We start from the raw sequence: 17,468 nt of genomic DNA, 5'->3' as shown, positions 1-17,468 counted from the left end.
CAAAGGGGGGTCTGGGAATCTCTCTACCAGCACAAACACAGCCCAATGACCTGTTCTTGGGTGAATAACCCCTGGGAGAGACTCGACCAAGTCTTTAGCTCACTGTCCCTTTCACAGAGAAGAAATTTCCCTGCATGTCAGCCTTTGTCCTGCCCAGGGGCAGTCCAGCGCCAAAATGCTAGGCAATTCTCCTCTGAACAAGAGTACCATCAGTAACCCCATACACGTGTTTCAGCCTTGTTGGGCATCATCAGTGAGGTGAAATTGGTGCCTCTCTAAGAACAGTGAGCAAGGGGTCCACGTCTGGATCGCCCTGTTAACTTAGGGTGAAACCCAAAGTTAATTAATGCAAAACAAAGGGGGGGTCTGGGAATCTCTCTACCAGCACGAACACAGCCCAATGACCTGTTCTCGGGTGAATAACCCCTGGGAGAGACTCGACCAAGTCTTTAGCTCACTGTCCCTTTCACAGAGAAGAAATTTCCCTGCATGTCAGCCTTTGTCCTGCCCAGGGGCAGTCCAGCGCCGAAATGCTAGGCAATTCTCCTCTGAACAAGAGTACCATCAGTAACCCCATATACGTGTTTCAGCCTTGTTGGGCATCATCAGTGAGGTGAAACTGGTGCCTCTCTAAGAACAGTGAGCAAGGGGTCCACGTCTGGATCGCCCTGTTAACTTAGGGTGAAACCCAAAGTTAATTAATGCAAAACAAAGGGGGGTCTGGGAATCTCTCTACCAGCACGAACACAGCCCAATGACCTGTTCTTGGGTGAATAACCCCTGGGAGAGACTCGACCAAGTCTTTAGCTCACTGTCCCTTTCACAGAGAAGAAATTTCCCTGCATATCAGCCTTTGTCCTGCCCAGGGGCAGTCCAGCGCCGAAATGCTAGGCAATTCTCCTCTGAACAAGAGTACCATCAGTAACCCCATACACGTGTTTCAGCCTTGTTGGGCATCATCAGTGAGGTGAAACTGGTGCCTCTCTAAGAACAGTGAGCAAGGGGTCCAAGGCTGAAACACGTGTATGGTGTTACTGATGGTACTCTTGTTCAGAGGAGAATTGCCTAGCATTTCGGCGCTGGACTGCCCCTGGGCAGGACAAAGGCTGATATGCGGGGAAATTTCTTCTCTGTGAAAAGGACAGTGAGCTAAAGACTTGGTAGAGTCTCTCCCAGGGGTTACTCACCAAAGAACAGGTCATTGGGCTGTGTTCATGCTGGTAGAGAGATTCCCAGACCCCCCTTTGTTTGGCTCTGATTTATAACTCGCAATATGAATGTGTACTGCTGCCCAGTTTATTGGAGGCAGAGATGAAACATCTAGTAGTGAGAATTGTAGTGACTACGGCTTGGGTATGTCACCTTGATTTAGGATACTGCCCGCCTTCGACAAACCCTGTCACGCTTACTCTTTTGAATGATGTATCAAACTTGGTACTGCAGTATAAGAACGTAATTGTTCTAGAAGACTTTAAGCTATGGGCCGAGGAGGGACCTATTCAAATGAATAGGGTCTTCCTTAGAGCCATGAAGCAATTGCAACTGCTTCAGCTAGTTATGGGCCCTACTCACATTAAAGGCCATGCCTTGGATTTCATATTTGACCCCTTTTCACTTGTGGAGGTCAATCCGAGCCGTCCTCTTATGTGGTCAGACCACTATGTTGTGACTTTTACGATTAAGACAACGGGACCACTGAAAAATGTTGGTGACCATAGTACTCCCACTTTGAGACGTAACTGTGCGAGAGTTGATCTTGCCCTGGTTTTCTCTAAATTTGTTCAGCATCAAGGCTGTGGATCGGCATGAGGTGGGCCCTATACTGCTGGATATAGCTAGGCTGACGAGCACTATGCAGGTAGTGGCAGATGAACTGGCACCATTGCAGTTGATGGCTAAGGCGCCCCGAGGTTGCGCTCTTTGGGATACACCAACGCTTCGCGTGCTACGCCTGGAGACTCGACAGACAGAGCGTAAATGGAGAAAACACTATTATGTGCAATTCTGTGAAGGCTACAGGCAGCAACGTGCAACCTATTGAAAGCAGCCACATCTCTTTACTTTGCTGACTCGATTCAAACAGCAGTGAATGCCCCAATAAACTATTTTAAATAATAAACAAGCTGACAAAGCCGAGTAGCAATACAGAGTTAGATAGCTCACAATCACTATGTGATGATCTCTCAGGTTTCTTCATTAGTAAAATTGAAGAGATCAGGAGAGGCATTGCAGAGAAGGGGAATATCAAAGATAGTAATCTTGTGATTTCAGAAAGTGAGACCCTGATACTGCTTAGAGAAGGAAAAACTGATTGCGCATTTTGCTGACTTTGCGTTAACGAATAAAGAGGAAATAACCAAGATGGTAGCAGGGCTAAAAACTGCGTCCCCTCTTGATGCCATCTCACTGCATCTGCTTAAACTGGCACCAGTGGATTTGTATGATATTCTGGCCACAGCAGTAAATACATCTTTGATCTAAGGCCAAGTTCCCCCTAAATTAAAAGAAGCCCTGGTCATACTGTTATTGAAAAAGCCTACTCTAGACAACTCAGTCCTGGCAAATTATCAGCCCATATGACTTTTACCCTTCCTTATGAAGGTGTTAGAAGTAGTGGTGACCCCCCAATTGAGGACGTATCTTGAAGGACAAAACATCTTAGATAACTGCCAAATGTTTTTTTTCCCCCTTGATGGGAAACAAATCGGTCCTATTATCGGTACTTGACGATCTCACCATGATCAGAGACGAGGGCGGTACAGCAAGCCTCATTTTGTTGAACCTGTCGGCCACCCACGATACGACTGATCATGGGATTCTGATAGCTATACTAGAGGTGGTAGGGTATTCCGGGCCAGTGCTGGATTGGTTCTGTGCCTTTTTGGCTTCACGTTCCCAAATAGTCTCCCTTTACCCGTATCACTCATTCCTGGCTGCGGTTAGTTGTGGTGTTCCACAGGCCTCAGCCTTACTTTTTAACTTATATATTCGCCCTTTGATGGTTCTCATTGACTTGTTTGGTTTCAGGGTCTTCTCTTATGCAGATGACACACAAATTCTGTTTAGATTGGACCTGAAACAGGCAGACTTGAGTGGTAGATAAAAAATGGTTTGGAATCTGTTCGGGCCTGGTTTGAGTCAAACTGGCTCAAGCTGAATGGCGGGAAGACGGAGATCTTGGTCTCTGGTTCGCCAGAGGCAGATAGGGAATGGACTGACGATGACTGCCCATCATCGCTGGGTCCACTGCCAGAACCAGCCAAAACAGTTCGTAATCTGGGCATTAAGATACCAGAATCCTTGTCTCTGGAGGCCCAGGACAATACAGTATGCAGATCAGGGTTTGTTAAACTCAAACAGTTGAAGAAAGTCCTCCCCTTTGTTCTAGATAAATTCCATGCCCAGATAGTGGCATAATGTGTAAATGGAAGCATTGATTATTGTAACGCCATACATCTGACACAAACATCCTTCCTCATTCAGCGCTGGCAAGTGCTACAAAATGCAGCAGTGCACCTGGCTGAACATATTTTCCAGCTGGAGCAAGAGTACTGAGGGCTCAGAAATCTCTCCACTGGCTGCCGATCGAAGCCAGGGTCAAATTTAAAGCTTTGTGCATTATGCACCGAGCGTTGAATGGCAAAGGATGCTTGGCCATTCAGGAGAAACTGCACAGATATACTCCAGCCTGTCTCCTGAAAACCTCAAATGCACCATTTCTGCAAGTACCTAAATATAGGAAGGAGCGACTGGGTAGTCGAGATTTTTCGGTGGCAGGGCCTAAGCTTTGGAATTCTCTGCCCCACCAACTAAGAACCATTGTGGACTTTTTTCTCTTTTAAACAAAGCCTCAAAACTTTTTTGCATCTGGTAAGCCTGGTTACTCGTTTTGATTCCCTCCACTTTTCGGTATCGTCTGCTTTAAGCGTCATGAACTTGGGGTTGAGCACCCTAAGTTACCTAGGGGAACCCAGACATGGACCCCTTGCTCACAGAACTCAGAGAGGTACAGCTGCACCTCATTGATGAGGCCCAACAAGGGTGAAACATGTGTATGGGGTTGCTGTTGGTACTCTTGTTCAAAGGAGGTTTGCCTGGCATTTCGGTGCTGGACTGCCCTTGTGGGTGGGACAAAGACTGATATGCAAATGGTTATTTCTCCTTTGTGAAAAGTACAGTGAGCTAAAAGCGATGGCTGCGGACTCTCACAGTTGGTAAAAACCACAGAATAGGTTATTAGGCCATGTTCTTTTGAGAGAGGGGCGCCTGCTACTTTTTTTCCTTTTTTGCATTTATGCGCCATGATGCCTTTGGTGAAAGTGCGCTATATAAGTAGTTGATTGATTGATTGATATAAGATTTTTAACATTGTTTTTAAGCTTTCAATGTTTCAACCAGCCTCACGTTTTTCCTACTACAATGTGTATTGGCATCTTCCCGCCCCCCACAGCCAAATATTTGATTTCAGTGTTTGTAATGTCCACCAAACTAATAAAAACACCCTGTTTCAGGGTTTTCGGACTAAAACATTGTCAGAGGTTAGTGCATGATTTTGCAGCCTCCATGCTGTGAATGGGTTGCATAGTAGGTAATCCGAGTTAGTTAGGTCTATATTTAAGCAATAAGCCCCGAGCAGGGGGGGCGTTACCACTTCAGGTAAGGCCCCGGGGAATTGCTTGTAGTGGTACTGCCCCCTCTGTGAGGGGCTTATTGCTTAAGTAGTACTTGGTCCGTAAAACCCAGCACTAAAAACATTTTTTTCTCTGTTGCAACAGAAAAAAAGTTACAAAAATGGCCACTGGGCAAGGGAAAACAACGTCCATTTTGCCTTTCCAATGGCAGCCATTGAACACAATAAGAAAATGTAAACATACAAAATGGCCACCATGGAAAGGGAGAAGGGACTACATGTAGTCCCGTCTCCGTATCCATGGCAGCCATTCAAAAAATAGGAAAAAATGTAAACAAAAAAATGGCCGCCATGTAAAGGAGAGAAGGGACTATGTGCAGTCCCTTCTTCCTTTCCATGGCAACCTGTTGCAGATCGGGAGCGGATGTGCTAGAGACAGAAGTGTTTCCAGCATGTCCGCTCCCGATGAGGTGCAAAAAGGCTGGTAAGTGGAGGTAAGGGGAGAAGGGAAATCTGTGAAGGGGGTGGGGCAGGGGAGCACTTACCTGAATCCCTGGTGGGGGAGATGGTGGCCTCCAGCCGTGAGGAGGCTCAGAGCATGGGGATTACCATGTGGTAATTCCCCCATTCCGAGCCTCCTCATTGGCTAGGAGGCTGCCAGCCCTTCACCCCCCGCCGGGTACTAATTATACATATGGTGGAAGCAATACATACATCTTCCATAAGCTTCTAAGGTGCCATATCCAAATGCATTCTAGGTGTGCCCATGTTTGATGGTGCTGTACTGACATGCATACAAAAACAAAGATAAGTTACCACTGTTAGAATGGTGACATTTCTACTGTTGGCTGTGCATACCTCCTATTGGATAATGGGTACCAATCATTTGTACCCAAGCATCCACAATTGGCATAAATCATGCCTTTGCCCTTACTCATTTGGGGGTCTGAGGCATTGTGGCTAACAATTGTATGTGAGAGGTGGTAGTGGTCCTCATTTGGTACTGTCATTGTGATTGCCTTGAGGGAATCTAGCTCAAAGTAAGACTAATTACTGAGATCCCAGGTTCTTCTCTTTGTGGTATTTGGCAGGCCAATTTTTAATAACATCACTGACAGCTCCTACAGTGTGTGTCCATGCTCTGTAAAGGGTTGGCCAATTAGAGTTTCTGTTTTGCGATTCAAGATGGTGTGTCTATGAAGCTTTATTCTTTCACATAGTTTCTTGCAAGTCTCGCCAACATGCTTTCCTTGCGGACATTTCTTGCAGAAGTATACCACGATTTGCAATTGTAGTAGATTAGAGTAAGTAAAACTGGCTCCATGAACAACCTTTGCAGTGCACTATTAGGGAGGAATCCAGCATTCAAAGAAAATCTGGGAGATTCACTGCAAAAAACCACGCTGAATAAACTGGGGCACAGCACTAAGCAACTAAATTGCAATCATTCATTTAGGCCATAAAGGCAAATTCATTAATTCAACCACGCAGTAATTAAATTAAAAGATATTATTAATCTACTTTTTCTTGTTAAATTGTACCAGTGTATTTTTACATCATCATTCACCTGTCTTTTCCAAAATCATAATATTACATTTTCTAACAAAGGTAATTTCTTCTCAGAGACAATCATATATGTTCTCAACACATTAATAGCATAAGTGACAAAACTTTGTATTTCCATTCACAGAAAGTCCCAATATTTGAGTAGGAATAAGTCATTGAATATTGATGACCCTTATTCTAACTATAGTCATCTCTCTAACCATGCGTTTCGGGCGGGTCCCGCCCTTCTTCAGGTTTAAATATTGGGTAATGTTCCTTTATGTTCTCCTGTAAAAAATATGATAAAAGACTAAATCTATACTCTTAAAAGTTGAAACATTCAACTGTGTACTGAATTGTAAGAACGGTGCCTGAAAATACTAACCTTCGTATTGGTCTTGGAGCCCGGTCAGGATGCCTCAATTAATGAAGGTCATACTGGTCACTGAAAGATATATATATACATTTCTTCAATGTAACTTCAGGTGTAAAGTACGTGGTGCAGGGGGATCCAGCGCTTAAAATAGCGCTGGGTCCCCCTGCCCCACACAAGATTCAGAATAGCTAAACATGCCATTATGATGGTGTAAATGATGCTTACCCCCGCTTAGTAGTGGTGAATTAGCTAGCAGGGCCGATCGTGAATTTCAGATGGATTCCAATCTTCCTTATGGGTTATGAGGACACTGTCCTGAAAACATACAATACGTGTATTTTACCATTGGACAGCTCTTGATTGGCTATGTACAATCTCCACATGACATTGTATAACGGAGTTCCTTCCTACCTGTATGTGGGTTCACTGCATCTAGCCACAGCGTTCTACCGGCTGGTGTGTTCCTGTAACCGGGCTCTGTGAGTTCCATAGTCACGAAAAATCCCCTGTAATAAACGATGAATGATGTGTCATTCACTGTTGCTATGTACAATGGCTCTAGTTTTTGTAATGTACTATATCGTAAAGACGGTTTACCTTCTTTTTGTCGCCAAAGCACTGTCGACACACAGCTCTCATTCTGGGTTCTGTTGCTAGGCAACTGAGGACAGAATAGATAAGTGAATGCCTTCTACTATTTTCATGGCGTTTCTGACACAAGCGCCATTTTGGAGTGGTGCCTATGTCACTAAACGCCATGTCAGATCCTTAAAGACCCCGCTTTAGAATATAGAATTCTAATGTTTTAGACTTCCAATCACGTGAGCAATTACTCCTCAAGTATTTGGCTTCAGTATATCTTGATGTTTTGTTGTGGGAGATCTTAGTCTCTATAAAAATCATTTTAGTTATCATGTACATATTCAAGTGAACGATAAACTCTGGATGTTTCATACACATATACATATCTAAGGGAACACGGTTGATACATTGATCTCTATATAACATTCTTTAAACAACACAAAAATGCACCCTCGGTGCATTCTTTTACACTGATGATGCTTGAGAAAAGAAGACTCTGGTGAATACTGGAGCCAATGAGTACCCATGTTCAATGTGTTGATCACCTTCCAAATAACTTCTGGACTCAGTCTGAATGTACTTACCCATATATAACTAATTTAGACAGTTCAGAATCCCATCATTACACATTGGTATGATATTTAAGCCTCATAAATAGCAGTTCAAGTCCCAGTCAATGTTCATACCACAGGGGTACATAGTGTCCAATTTCTCAATCCAGAATATCTCTCTTTGCTGTAGTAATTTCACCAGATTCCCTCCCCTCCTTTGAAGTTTCACTGATTCTAAGATCATAAATTTGATTTGTGCTATTGTGTGTCTTTCTGAAATAAAGTGTTGTGCTACTGGTGATTTAGTAGAGAGATTCTGTATGATAGACTTGTGTTCACCCCATCTTATTTTGGCTTTCCAGCATGTTAATCTGACATAATACATGCCACATGGGCATTTAATGCCATATATTAAATTTTTCGTATCGCACGTTGACGTGTGCGTTAATGCAATTCTCCGTCCATTGTGTGGATGGCAGATAGAATTGCCCTTCAATATGTTGTTACAGCAGTTACAATTATTGCACGGTATAGTGCCGTTGTGTTGTTTTTTTTAGGTAAAGTCAGATTTGATCAATTGGTCTTTCAGGGACCTGCTTTTGCTGTGCAAAGAGTGGTCGAGTGGGAAAAAGCTTCTCTAATGTGAGGTCGAGTGGCAACACACTCACATTTTTTCTGATGATGTTCTTCATTTTACTGCTCTGTTGTGAATAAGTCGTGACATATACCAAATCACTGTCGTTGGTTATTTCTTTGGGTTTGAGAGCTTCTGTTCTGGAAATATTGCTCACTATAGTATAGTGTTCAGATAGGACTTGTTCGCTGTAACCTCTGTGGGTAAATTTCTCCTTTAATTCAATAGATTTAACTACGAAGTCTTCTTCTTCTGATATTATCATTCTCTATCTTAGACATTCACTGAGTGGGATACTGGTTATGGTTTTCTTAGGATGGAAGCTTGTAGCAAGGAACAAGCTGTTCCTATCTGTGTCCTTTGTGTAAATTGTTGTAGCCAATTTGTCAGTCTTCCAATAGATCTTGACATCTAGGAATTCAATACTTGTTTTGCTTATTTTATGTGTAAATCTGATCCGTGGTGCCAATTTGTTCATGAACTCAAAGAATTCCTTCACTTCATCCTCAGTACCTTCCCAGATTCCAAACAGATCATATATGAATCTTGTGAAACACTTCAATTTGTTTTTCCACCTTGAGTCATGATTACACTCTACTCTTCTAAGTATGACATGTAGATATTGACATAACTGGGTGCCATGGCTGCAGCATTCACCTGAGTAGAGAAAGCAGAATACGGAGCTCCTTTTGAATAGTGCTATGATCAGACCAGGAAAACAGCATGAGTGCCAAACTGATAACATTGAGAAATAGCTAGGTAAGCATGTGGCCAATTCTATTAGAATTGCATAACAACATGCCACCAGAATGATGTTTTATGAGTGTATGCTATTTTCAATGTTCATGCATTTGAGGTAATTTTATCGTCACCTCTCCTTCCTTTTCCGCTCACCTGCCAAATCGCCCATTTGACTCCTCAATTGTACCCCCTCCTCACACCCACCACTCTTTATTCTTCTCCAGAACCTGTCTGTCTTTGCCACTCACCACTCTCCTCATTTGTCCTTTGCTCCTTCCTATCTCTCTTAATCCCTAGCTTTATATTGTCTTCCTTCCCTCCATTCCTCTGTCAGTTTTGCAGCCTCCCTTAACCTAACCTCTGCTCCACTCCCCCTGTGTTCCGATTTCTACTTCTGTCTCCCTCTCCATGCTTATATTCCTGTATGTCTCACTCCTGTGTGCCTCTCTGGAGGCTTTTGTTATTGTTTCCCTCCCACTATCCCTGCCTCACTGTTGCTCATTTCTGCCCAGAAGAAGTGGACAAGACCAAACATGGCACCAGAATTAAAAAGGGCCTAGTAGAAGTTCCCCTTTTATAACTGGCCAACTCGATGCCTTGTCCTATCTCTTCTCCATCTCAATTGACCAATTGACTAATCACTTTTCCCTCTACCTTCCGCCACATATTGTATCCCATAAAGTGCGAAGTGCATTTTGAAATACTAAAGCGTCTTGTAGCCATGTGGTTGATATCATTATTTACACCCACAGCCTGGGCCCTTATGCCCTACCCACATTTAATTTGACCTTCCTTTATGTTGCCTTCTCCCCCTGCCCACATCAAGAAAAAACATAATAGGCTGGAGAATGTCAGTGGGCAGGGATGTGGAATGCATTAAAATGCCTGCTGTTAAATTCAATAATTTGTAAACAAATGAGTCGACCATATGTAATGAATGGCCTCTATCAGAATACAATCGGATCAGTTATGGAGGAAGGTAGATGAGGTCGCAGTTGGAGTCTAAGGAAAGAAAATAAGTTGTAATTTAGCACATAATGAGTAATGAACAGTCAAGAATGGTATAGGCAAGGGAAAAGCGGACACTGCTTCGAATTTAAGAAACCTGTCCAGTAAGAGAGAGAGAGAGAGCCAAGATGGAAGGAAGAAGAGGGAAGTGAGGTAGGAAGACTTAATGTGAGAGTGCGGCATGGGAATGTGGAAAGGGTGACAATGGGGCAAGCATGAACTGAAGCAGCAGGATCTTCAGCTCTGTAAATAGGGTTGAACATAGTAATGAAAAGTGGAATGCGTTGTTACCTGTGGCAACTGTTGCACACAGATGTGCTCAGAAGAGAATCGGGAATGCAGTGTAGATGATTTGAATGTAAACGAGACGTGGGGCTGGCTCTAGTTCAGGCCTGCATAAGCATCTCACGGGCTGGAGGATCGTTGGGAAGTGACAACAGGGCTTAAATACATTCTGGGGACATGGGTGTAGAGAAGAACGAAAAGGAGCTTCAAGAACTGCCTAAGAAGGTTAGGTGAGGAGAATACGCCAGGAAAACCCTAAATAAATTGCACAAAATCTCTGTTACGTTTGACATGGATATTCCAGTTTTATTACAATGTGAGTCCCTTTGTAAAATGAGTTGCTGTTTAGATGCCCGTGCCTTCTGTGCAGATGTTTATACTAAAAAGCCCCCTCCTGCTTTTGCTCCCTGCAAAAAAGAGGGGGCAAAACGGTTCCTACAAAACACTGCTGAGGCAACACATTGACCCACATTGGTTGGCAAGCTGCCAGCATCAGTTAACTGTGCAACTAGCCTATGACCTTGCTGAAGCGCTAACATTTTGCCATGCATTGGGTAGAATGCATGGTCAAAGTATGAAGATAGAAGTAGTGGAACTATGTTCCCTTTCTTCTGCACCCCCCTCACCCGCCCAGGTCTCCACCGGCCCCATAATTAATCCTCTCTCCCTACCACACTGTGAGCCCGATTCATGGAATATTTTGCACGGTTCAAAGTGACTTTGCACTGCTGAAAAGTGACTTTGCACTGCCGACACAAACCCTGATTCATGGAACCGTACAAAGCAGAGGCGTTGCTAGGGGGGGCCTAAGGGGGCTATAGCCCCTGATCTTTTGGTTGTAGCCCCGGATAGAATCTCAGGAGCTACAACCAAAAGGCTAGCTAGCCCCCAGTCCCGACAATACCGACATTAGCTTAGCCCCTGGTCTTTTCCAGACCTAGCAACACCCCTGGTACAAAGTGTATTTTTGCCGTGCAAAGTCCGGGCAAAGTCAACGCACAGTCATTGTTGCAGTACAAAATGACTTTGCCTGCACATAGCACGACAAAAATACACTTTGCACGGTTCCATGAATCACTTTGAGCTGGGAAAATATTCCATGAATCAGGTCCTGTGTCTGCAGCAATCCATGATTATTTGCAGAAGACAAAGATCACTGTCAGGTGGCGCTTTGCGGCGACTCAGCAATGAGCAATATGTCTCATCAAGTCTATACAGAAAAACAAAAGCAGTCCAGCATCTGCAAGGTAGGAACGCGTGGTGGCACACTGGAGTGTTACCAGCGGGGCCCAAGTTCCAATGTGCAAGAGGACAGATGTGCGCTCTTCCCTGATGTCCTGGGTCGCATAAAATAAAGGAATGACGCATGATTTTCCTGAAAATTAAGGAAACGTCGTACCCTTTAGTTCCCGCCAACTTTGACCTCTGCTAGAATGCGTATGCACGTTACAGGGGAGAGGTGATTGCCGGCACTGCTTGGAAACTCACAGGTGCTCGTTTCTGATTGTATTTGATGTCGCAGTAATAATTGTTCCACGTTCATTCTAGCGCCGTTTCACCTCGCCTTTTTTAGATTCAGTGTCGTTGATTTTACAGTGGAATGTCTCACTTCTTTTAGACTCGAGGCTTCCTGGAAAGCTCCACTGCAACGAAAGCCTCATGTTGGAAAGGCTGCCAGTCTGTGGCAAGAGATTCGAAGACATGATGAGGACGCTGGGCGCGCAGAAGTGGTGCAACCTGACAGAGTTCATCGTGTGAGCATAACGATTTTACTAACATTTAAGCACACAGGTTTCATTCATGTTAGAACGGTAGCTTCTGACACAGTTTGTTCCAACTACCGAGAACACAAAAATCACATACAAGGTCATAGGAAGACAAAGCATCAAAAAAAGTTAAAAATAGAAACTTCTTATGCCATGAATTTCTTTTATACGGCACCTGTCTACGTTTATAAGATTGACATTTTTAAACGAATGTTTTTAATTGTTTGTATTGACTATGTAAGACATGAAATGCTTTAAACTTGTTTAACATCTGTATAATTATGATGATGAAAGGAAAGTTTCAATCCTGCATATACCCCGGAAAAAACAATGCCACCAGGCTTTATTTTTATCATAGCAGCAATGCAGAACACATTAATTATGAGTTGTGATTGTATACGATCGGCAGGACACGAGGCACATGGAAATTACTGCATGTGGTATATGCAAGCTCTTTACCCCATGCATTACTTTTCTTGTAAAGCTTGCAGTAAAGATCCCATGCAAGCCCCAGTGAAAATTAGGTTAAGAACAAAAAATGTGATTTTTAAAATGCCACATGTTTATACTGTTACAACCAAACTGATGTGCTTCGGAGATGAAAATACAACGGTGTTCTGCTCAGCCGTGACGTAAGCATCCACAATGTTGTCCAAAATTGTTTAGTAGCTTTGCATGATATTGGTACTCTGGATGCAATTTTCTGTCTGGGATGAACAATGAGGTAAGAGGGGGTGAAGGAGCAATGTCTGCATGCGGATAGAGGTGATGTATATTAAACTAATGTAGTTTTCAGATCCCCCTTTCCACATGCCGTACCAGCTGTTGTGATTGCAGTAAAAAAGGCTCATGTTGGGTGGTTGTAACAATTTCTCACAATATCCTAGTTTACTATTTCTTATGTTCTGGAATAAATTCCAAATAAAAACACAGCATATCTATTCCTACAATCTAAAAACAATCAGCACCACTCAACTTATGATCAGCACCACTCAACTTACGATCAGCATCACTGAACTTGCATGCCCTCTGTAAATTAGGATCAACAACACTCAACTTGTGAGTGAACCCAAGTTACGAGGTGCTGATCGTAACTTACAGAGGGCCTGCAAGTTGAGTGATGCCAATCAAAAGTTGAGTTGTGCTGATCGTAACTTACAGAGGGCATGCGAGTTGAGTGGTGCTGATCGTACATTGAGTGATGCTGATCGTACGTGGAGTGGTGCTCATCATGAGTTGAGTGATGTTGATCATAAGTTGAATGGTGCTGATCGTAAGTTGAGTGATGATGTTGATAAGTTGAGTGATGCTGATTGTAAATTGAGTGATGCTGACTGTAAGTTGAATGGTGCTGATTGTAAGTTGCGTGATGCTGATTGTAACGAGTGGTGCTGATCATACTTACAGAGGGCATGCAAGTTATGTGTGCTTGTAACTTGCGTGCACCCCTTCAGTTGTACGTACTGTCAAATGTATGATCAGTGTTTTGCGCATTCGTTCTTTCCTATGGGGCTTTGGACTTTGCACATGCTATCCTGTGGCATATGGGTCCTGGGGTTAGCCTTTGCGATTTTTCACGACACAGGGCCTCATCACGAGTTGGGCGGTAACGCCGGCGCTAATAGCGCTTGCGTTATTAGCCCTACTGCCAAACCCACCGGCGCTATTAGCGCCGGATCACAGGTTTGGTGGAACAGGAAATCCCCATTCCCTATTGAGCCCATTCGGGAATGCTCCATTCCCCATTGGGCTCAATGGGGAAAAATGTCGCGCTTTTACCACTGGCGGATTTCCCACCGGCGGTAAGCACGCCGAAAATCGGCAAAATCTCGGCAGATTTCCCCCCAGCTCAGAGCTGGGGGGAAATCAGCCGAAGCCGTGATTTGGCAGACCCTTAAATCCGGTGGTAACAGCGCCACTGCTAGATTTAAGGGCTAACGCCAAACTCGTGATGAGGCCCACAGTGTTCAAGTTCAAAATCCATGATTGCGGTTGTATTTGCAGTGATATGGGTGTGCGATTGCTTGGCCGTGGCAACAAGGCCATATTTTCGCCTTGTTCTTCCTCATTCTGCATGTTTGGCCCCTATTTGGGTCACTGCGTAGGCCCGGCCCACACTCTGCTTGGAGTCTCGCGCAAGTCACTCGTTCACTCGCAGCGATGTCCTGGAAAAGTCAGATGCATCCGGTTCCATGAATCACCAAACGTGAGTTTGCAAGCAGATTGGCACACAAATCCCTGATTTTCCACACAAATAATTCCATGAATCGGCCCCTAAATGTGGTTGACATCATTAACATCAATGTAGGGATGATACCAGCTCTCCATCCATTAGTATGAACGTAACTAATTAGTAATGAATGTGTGGAGAAATCCAATCTGTCTGTGTGTGCAAACCCAAGCTTTGTTAAATTTGTAACATGTAAAATAATGCTAGTTTTTCTCTGTTAGAAAGTGATCTCTGCTAACTTTCTAAATGCTCCATTTTAAAAAAGTATACTACACATGTGTTCTCTTCGCTGGACTCTGTCTGCTGACATCTCAGCAATTTAAATGTGCCATGGCTGCTGGAATCCATACTATTACTACAGTGATGGACTGCCCATAGCGATGGGCACCCATGATTGAAATTATGTATAACTGTACCTTCAAGGCCTGGCTGCAGGTGAATTATGTATACATATAAAACGATATTCGGTTTGAAATATTGGCCCACAAGGAAATGCAGTTATAAATTGCCAAAACCACCTAATGTTATATTATTTTCAACTGGTTTCCTGTGCATCCTACAGTTGTCAGAGCTTTTATGTATCGTTGTCGGGGCTGGCGTTAAACCACAAAAGGCTGCAGAGCCCTGCCCTTAAGGCTCATTTTGTTCTGTGTTAGGAATGCTTGATACTTTCTCAGAGGAAAAGGCAATACCACCAGGGAGTAGTTTGGGAGCCAGTTCTTCGTCAGAATCTCGCCCAGCACAATGGGTAGAAAAAGCCGGCTATCTTGGAAATATTTAGGCACCTCTGTTTCCTGTTCACCATCCCAACTTCAAACTGCAGACAAAGCACTCTGGAAATTTACTTCAGGAGCCAAAAACTCTGTTACAACAGCTAGGATTAGACTCTTACAGAAGGCTTGAATTGGACCAATCTGCTGTGGCAAAATGACTATACAAAACGGTGAGACCACCTCCCCGCTCCTTAGTTGAATCATCTTTGGACTCAAGAATGCTTTAACTGGAGTATCAGTCTGCTCAAAGTCTCCTGTCATTGGGGTGAAGTTAAGGATTTCAGAGGAAGTAACCAGACCTCCCTCTAACACCCCCCCCCACGCTACCCACTTCAGGAGACCATTTGTAATGACCTTTGCTGGAAATGCCTACTTGCTGCTGAAACACTGGAACCCAAGACCCTGCCCACTGGGAGTGGGACAGTTGCAAGTGCTTACTGGCAACCTTCCATGCTGGGAGTGGCCTACAAAGGACTAATATTTCCTCTAAAACCCTGGACAGACTCCCTCTGCAATCCAGAATCAAAAGAAGCAGCATTTGTCTTGGTTAGCCACTTTGAGTGGCTTTGAGCAGATTCTACCTCTCCCAAGCCCTTATTTGTTCCCTTCTGAATGTGTTTTTGATGATACAGATTGGAGAAAATTATGGTTGCTCCATTTCCTATTACACAAGCAGCAAAATTGATGCTATAATTATCTGCTCCATTGTTTTAATGAAGGGAAAAGTTTAAATAAACAAATAAATACATACATATAATCTGGCCCTTGTTAAGATGATCGCAGCTTTTACATAATGAATTGCCCAGATGTAAAATGAGAATAGATAACCAAGACCGGGAATAAAAGATCAACCCAAACAACGCTGTAAATAATGGTATGGCTACATACTGATGAGGTCTGAACAGTGAATACTATATGAAGTCATACTTGTAAGTAATGTACAGGGAGTAACTCAATACAAATGATTCTGTGACACATGGATGAAGACTACAAGCCAGAATTTCATTGGCCCTCATTACAACCCTGGCGTTAAGGGGTTAACGGCGCCGTAAAAGGTGGCGGCGCCGTTAACCCCTTAACGCCTGATTACGAGGTCCCTTTGCGGGTTGGAGGTTTTAACGCCTGCTTTTTGCCTTGGTGCTAAGCAAAATTGCGGCACCGTACTTAGCGCCTTCCCCATTCCCATTGAGCCCTATGGGGCAAAAATGGGAATGGGGAAGGGCCATGGCGGCATGGGGAATTACCGCCCCGCCAATCTCGGAATGGGGCGGTAATTCCCCATTCCGCCATGGCGGAGTCGGTAAGTTACCGGCATGGACCATGGTGCTATTAGCACCATGGTCCAACGCCAGGGTCGTAATGAGGGCCATTGTAGGATCCTCTTTCTTCACAACATGCTAGTGCCCATAAGAATGATCACTTCTGATAATAAAAATATCTGTACATTGGGACCATTCTATTAACTAATAAGAAGATTGCACAAATGAATGGAATAAAGGCATTGTAGCTTAGAACACTTATTTAATGCAATGAGTCTTATTCAATTGTGGTGTGGTTTGAAAACAGTTGAACACATTGTTGGGGTAGTTTTCCCAGGTATACCAGAGGATGGCTCGGGTCCACCTGACTCTCAAGGGTCCAACTCCCTTCCCCAGAATAAACGGAGGACTCCTCCAATGGCAAGTTAGAACTGCGGTTTATTGCAAAAACCCACAGGGATTATACAACACGATCAAGATTCTCCAGTACCTCTCAGCTTTCCATGGTGTGCACTCCAGTTTTGTCCAAGTATTGCGTCATCACCTGGGCCCTTTCCTGGAAAATCTATCACCACAGAGGTTTGGGTATTGCAAGTAATAATACCTATGGCGGTACCCTATAGAGGTTATACTACTGCCCCTTGCATGTCAGGTGACTGGCCTGTTCTGTCCCCAATAAACAATCTATTACATTGTTGCAGAGTACTGGGCTTACCATTGGTTCATTCCCCTTGCCATCTACCGCTGATTTTCCATGCTGTGATTGGTTTGAGCTGATCTCTCCAGGCCTAGAACTCGATTTGTTTCTCAGCCTCTGTGCACCTCTACAATGTGATGTGAAAGATGATGTGTCTGCATTGTAATTTGTAGTGTACCATCTTTTCACATGAGAGTGCGTTCCGATGTTGCAACACTTGTTGCTTCCTTCATCTGGCTTTACTGGGACCGGCTCTGCTTTCCCACCACAGGTGAATGCCCATTGTCTTGTTCGGCTGCATCACGTGCTTAGAGACCACAACATTGGGTTCTTGGGTCTGCATTTAGGAGGATGTATTCCCTTTCTCTGCAGCTTCATCTGAAGATTGGAA

General features: G+C 43.9%; 1 protein-coding gene across 2 annotated transcripts in view; it reads left to right on the top strand.

Annotated features, from left to right (window-relative positions):
• Positions 1 to 17,468, top strand: part of RAMP3 (receptor activity modifying protein 3) — a 1,283,291-nt gene that overhangs the window by 749,684 nt on the left and 516,139 nt on the right. For both annotated transcript variants that reach the window (XM_069613343.1, XM_069613344.1), the window contains exon 3: positions 11,971 to 12,106. In XM_069613343.1, coding sequence (XP_069469444.1) covers positions 11,971 to 12,106 — 136 coding nt within the window. The remainder of the gene's footprint in view (positions 1 to 11,970; positions 12,107 to 17,468) is intronic.

This window comes from Ambystoma mexicanum, chromosome 5p, assembly GCF_040938575.1.
Source record: "Ambystoma mexicanum isolate Mex_15411 chromosome 5p, UKY_AmexF1_1, whole genome shotgun sequence".
Taxonomy (NCBI): Eukaryota; Metazoa; Chordata; class Amphibia; order Caudata; family Ambystomatidae; genus Ambystoma; species Ambystoma mexicanum.
This window is presented reverse-complemented; position numbering and strand designations above follow the sequence as displayed.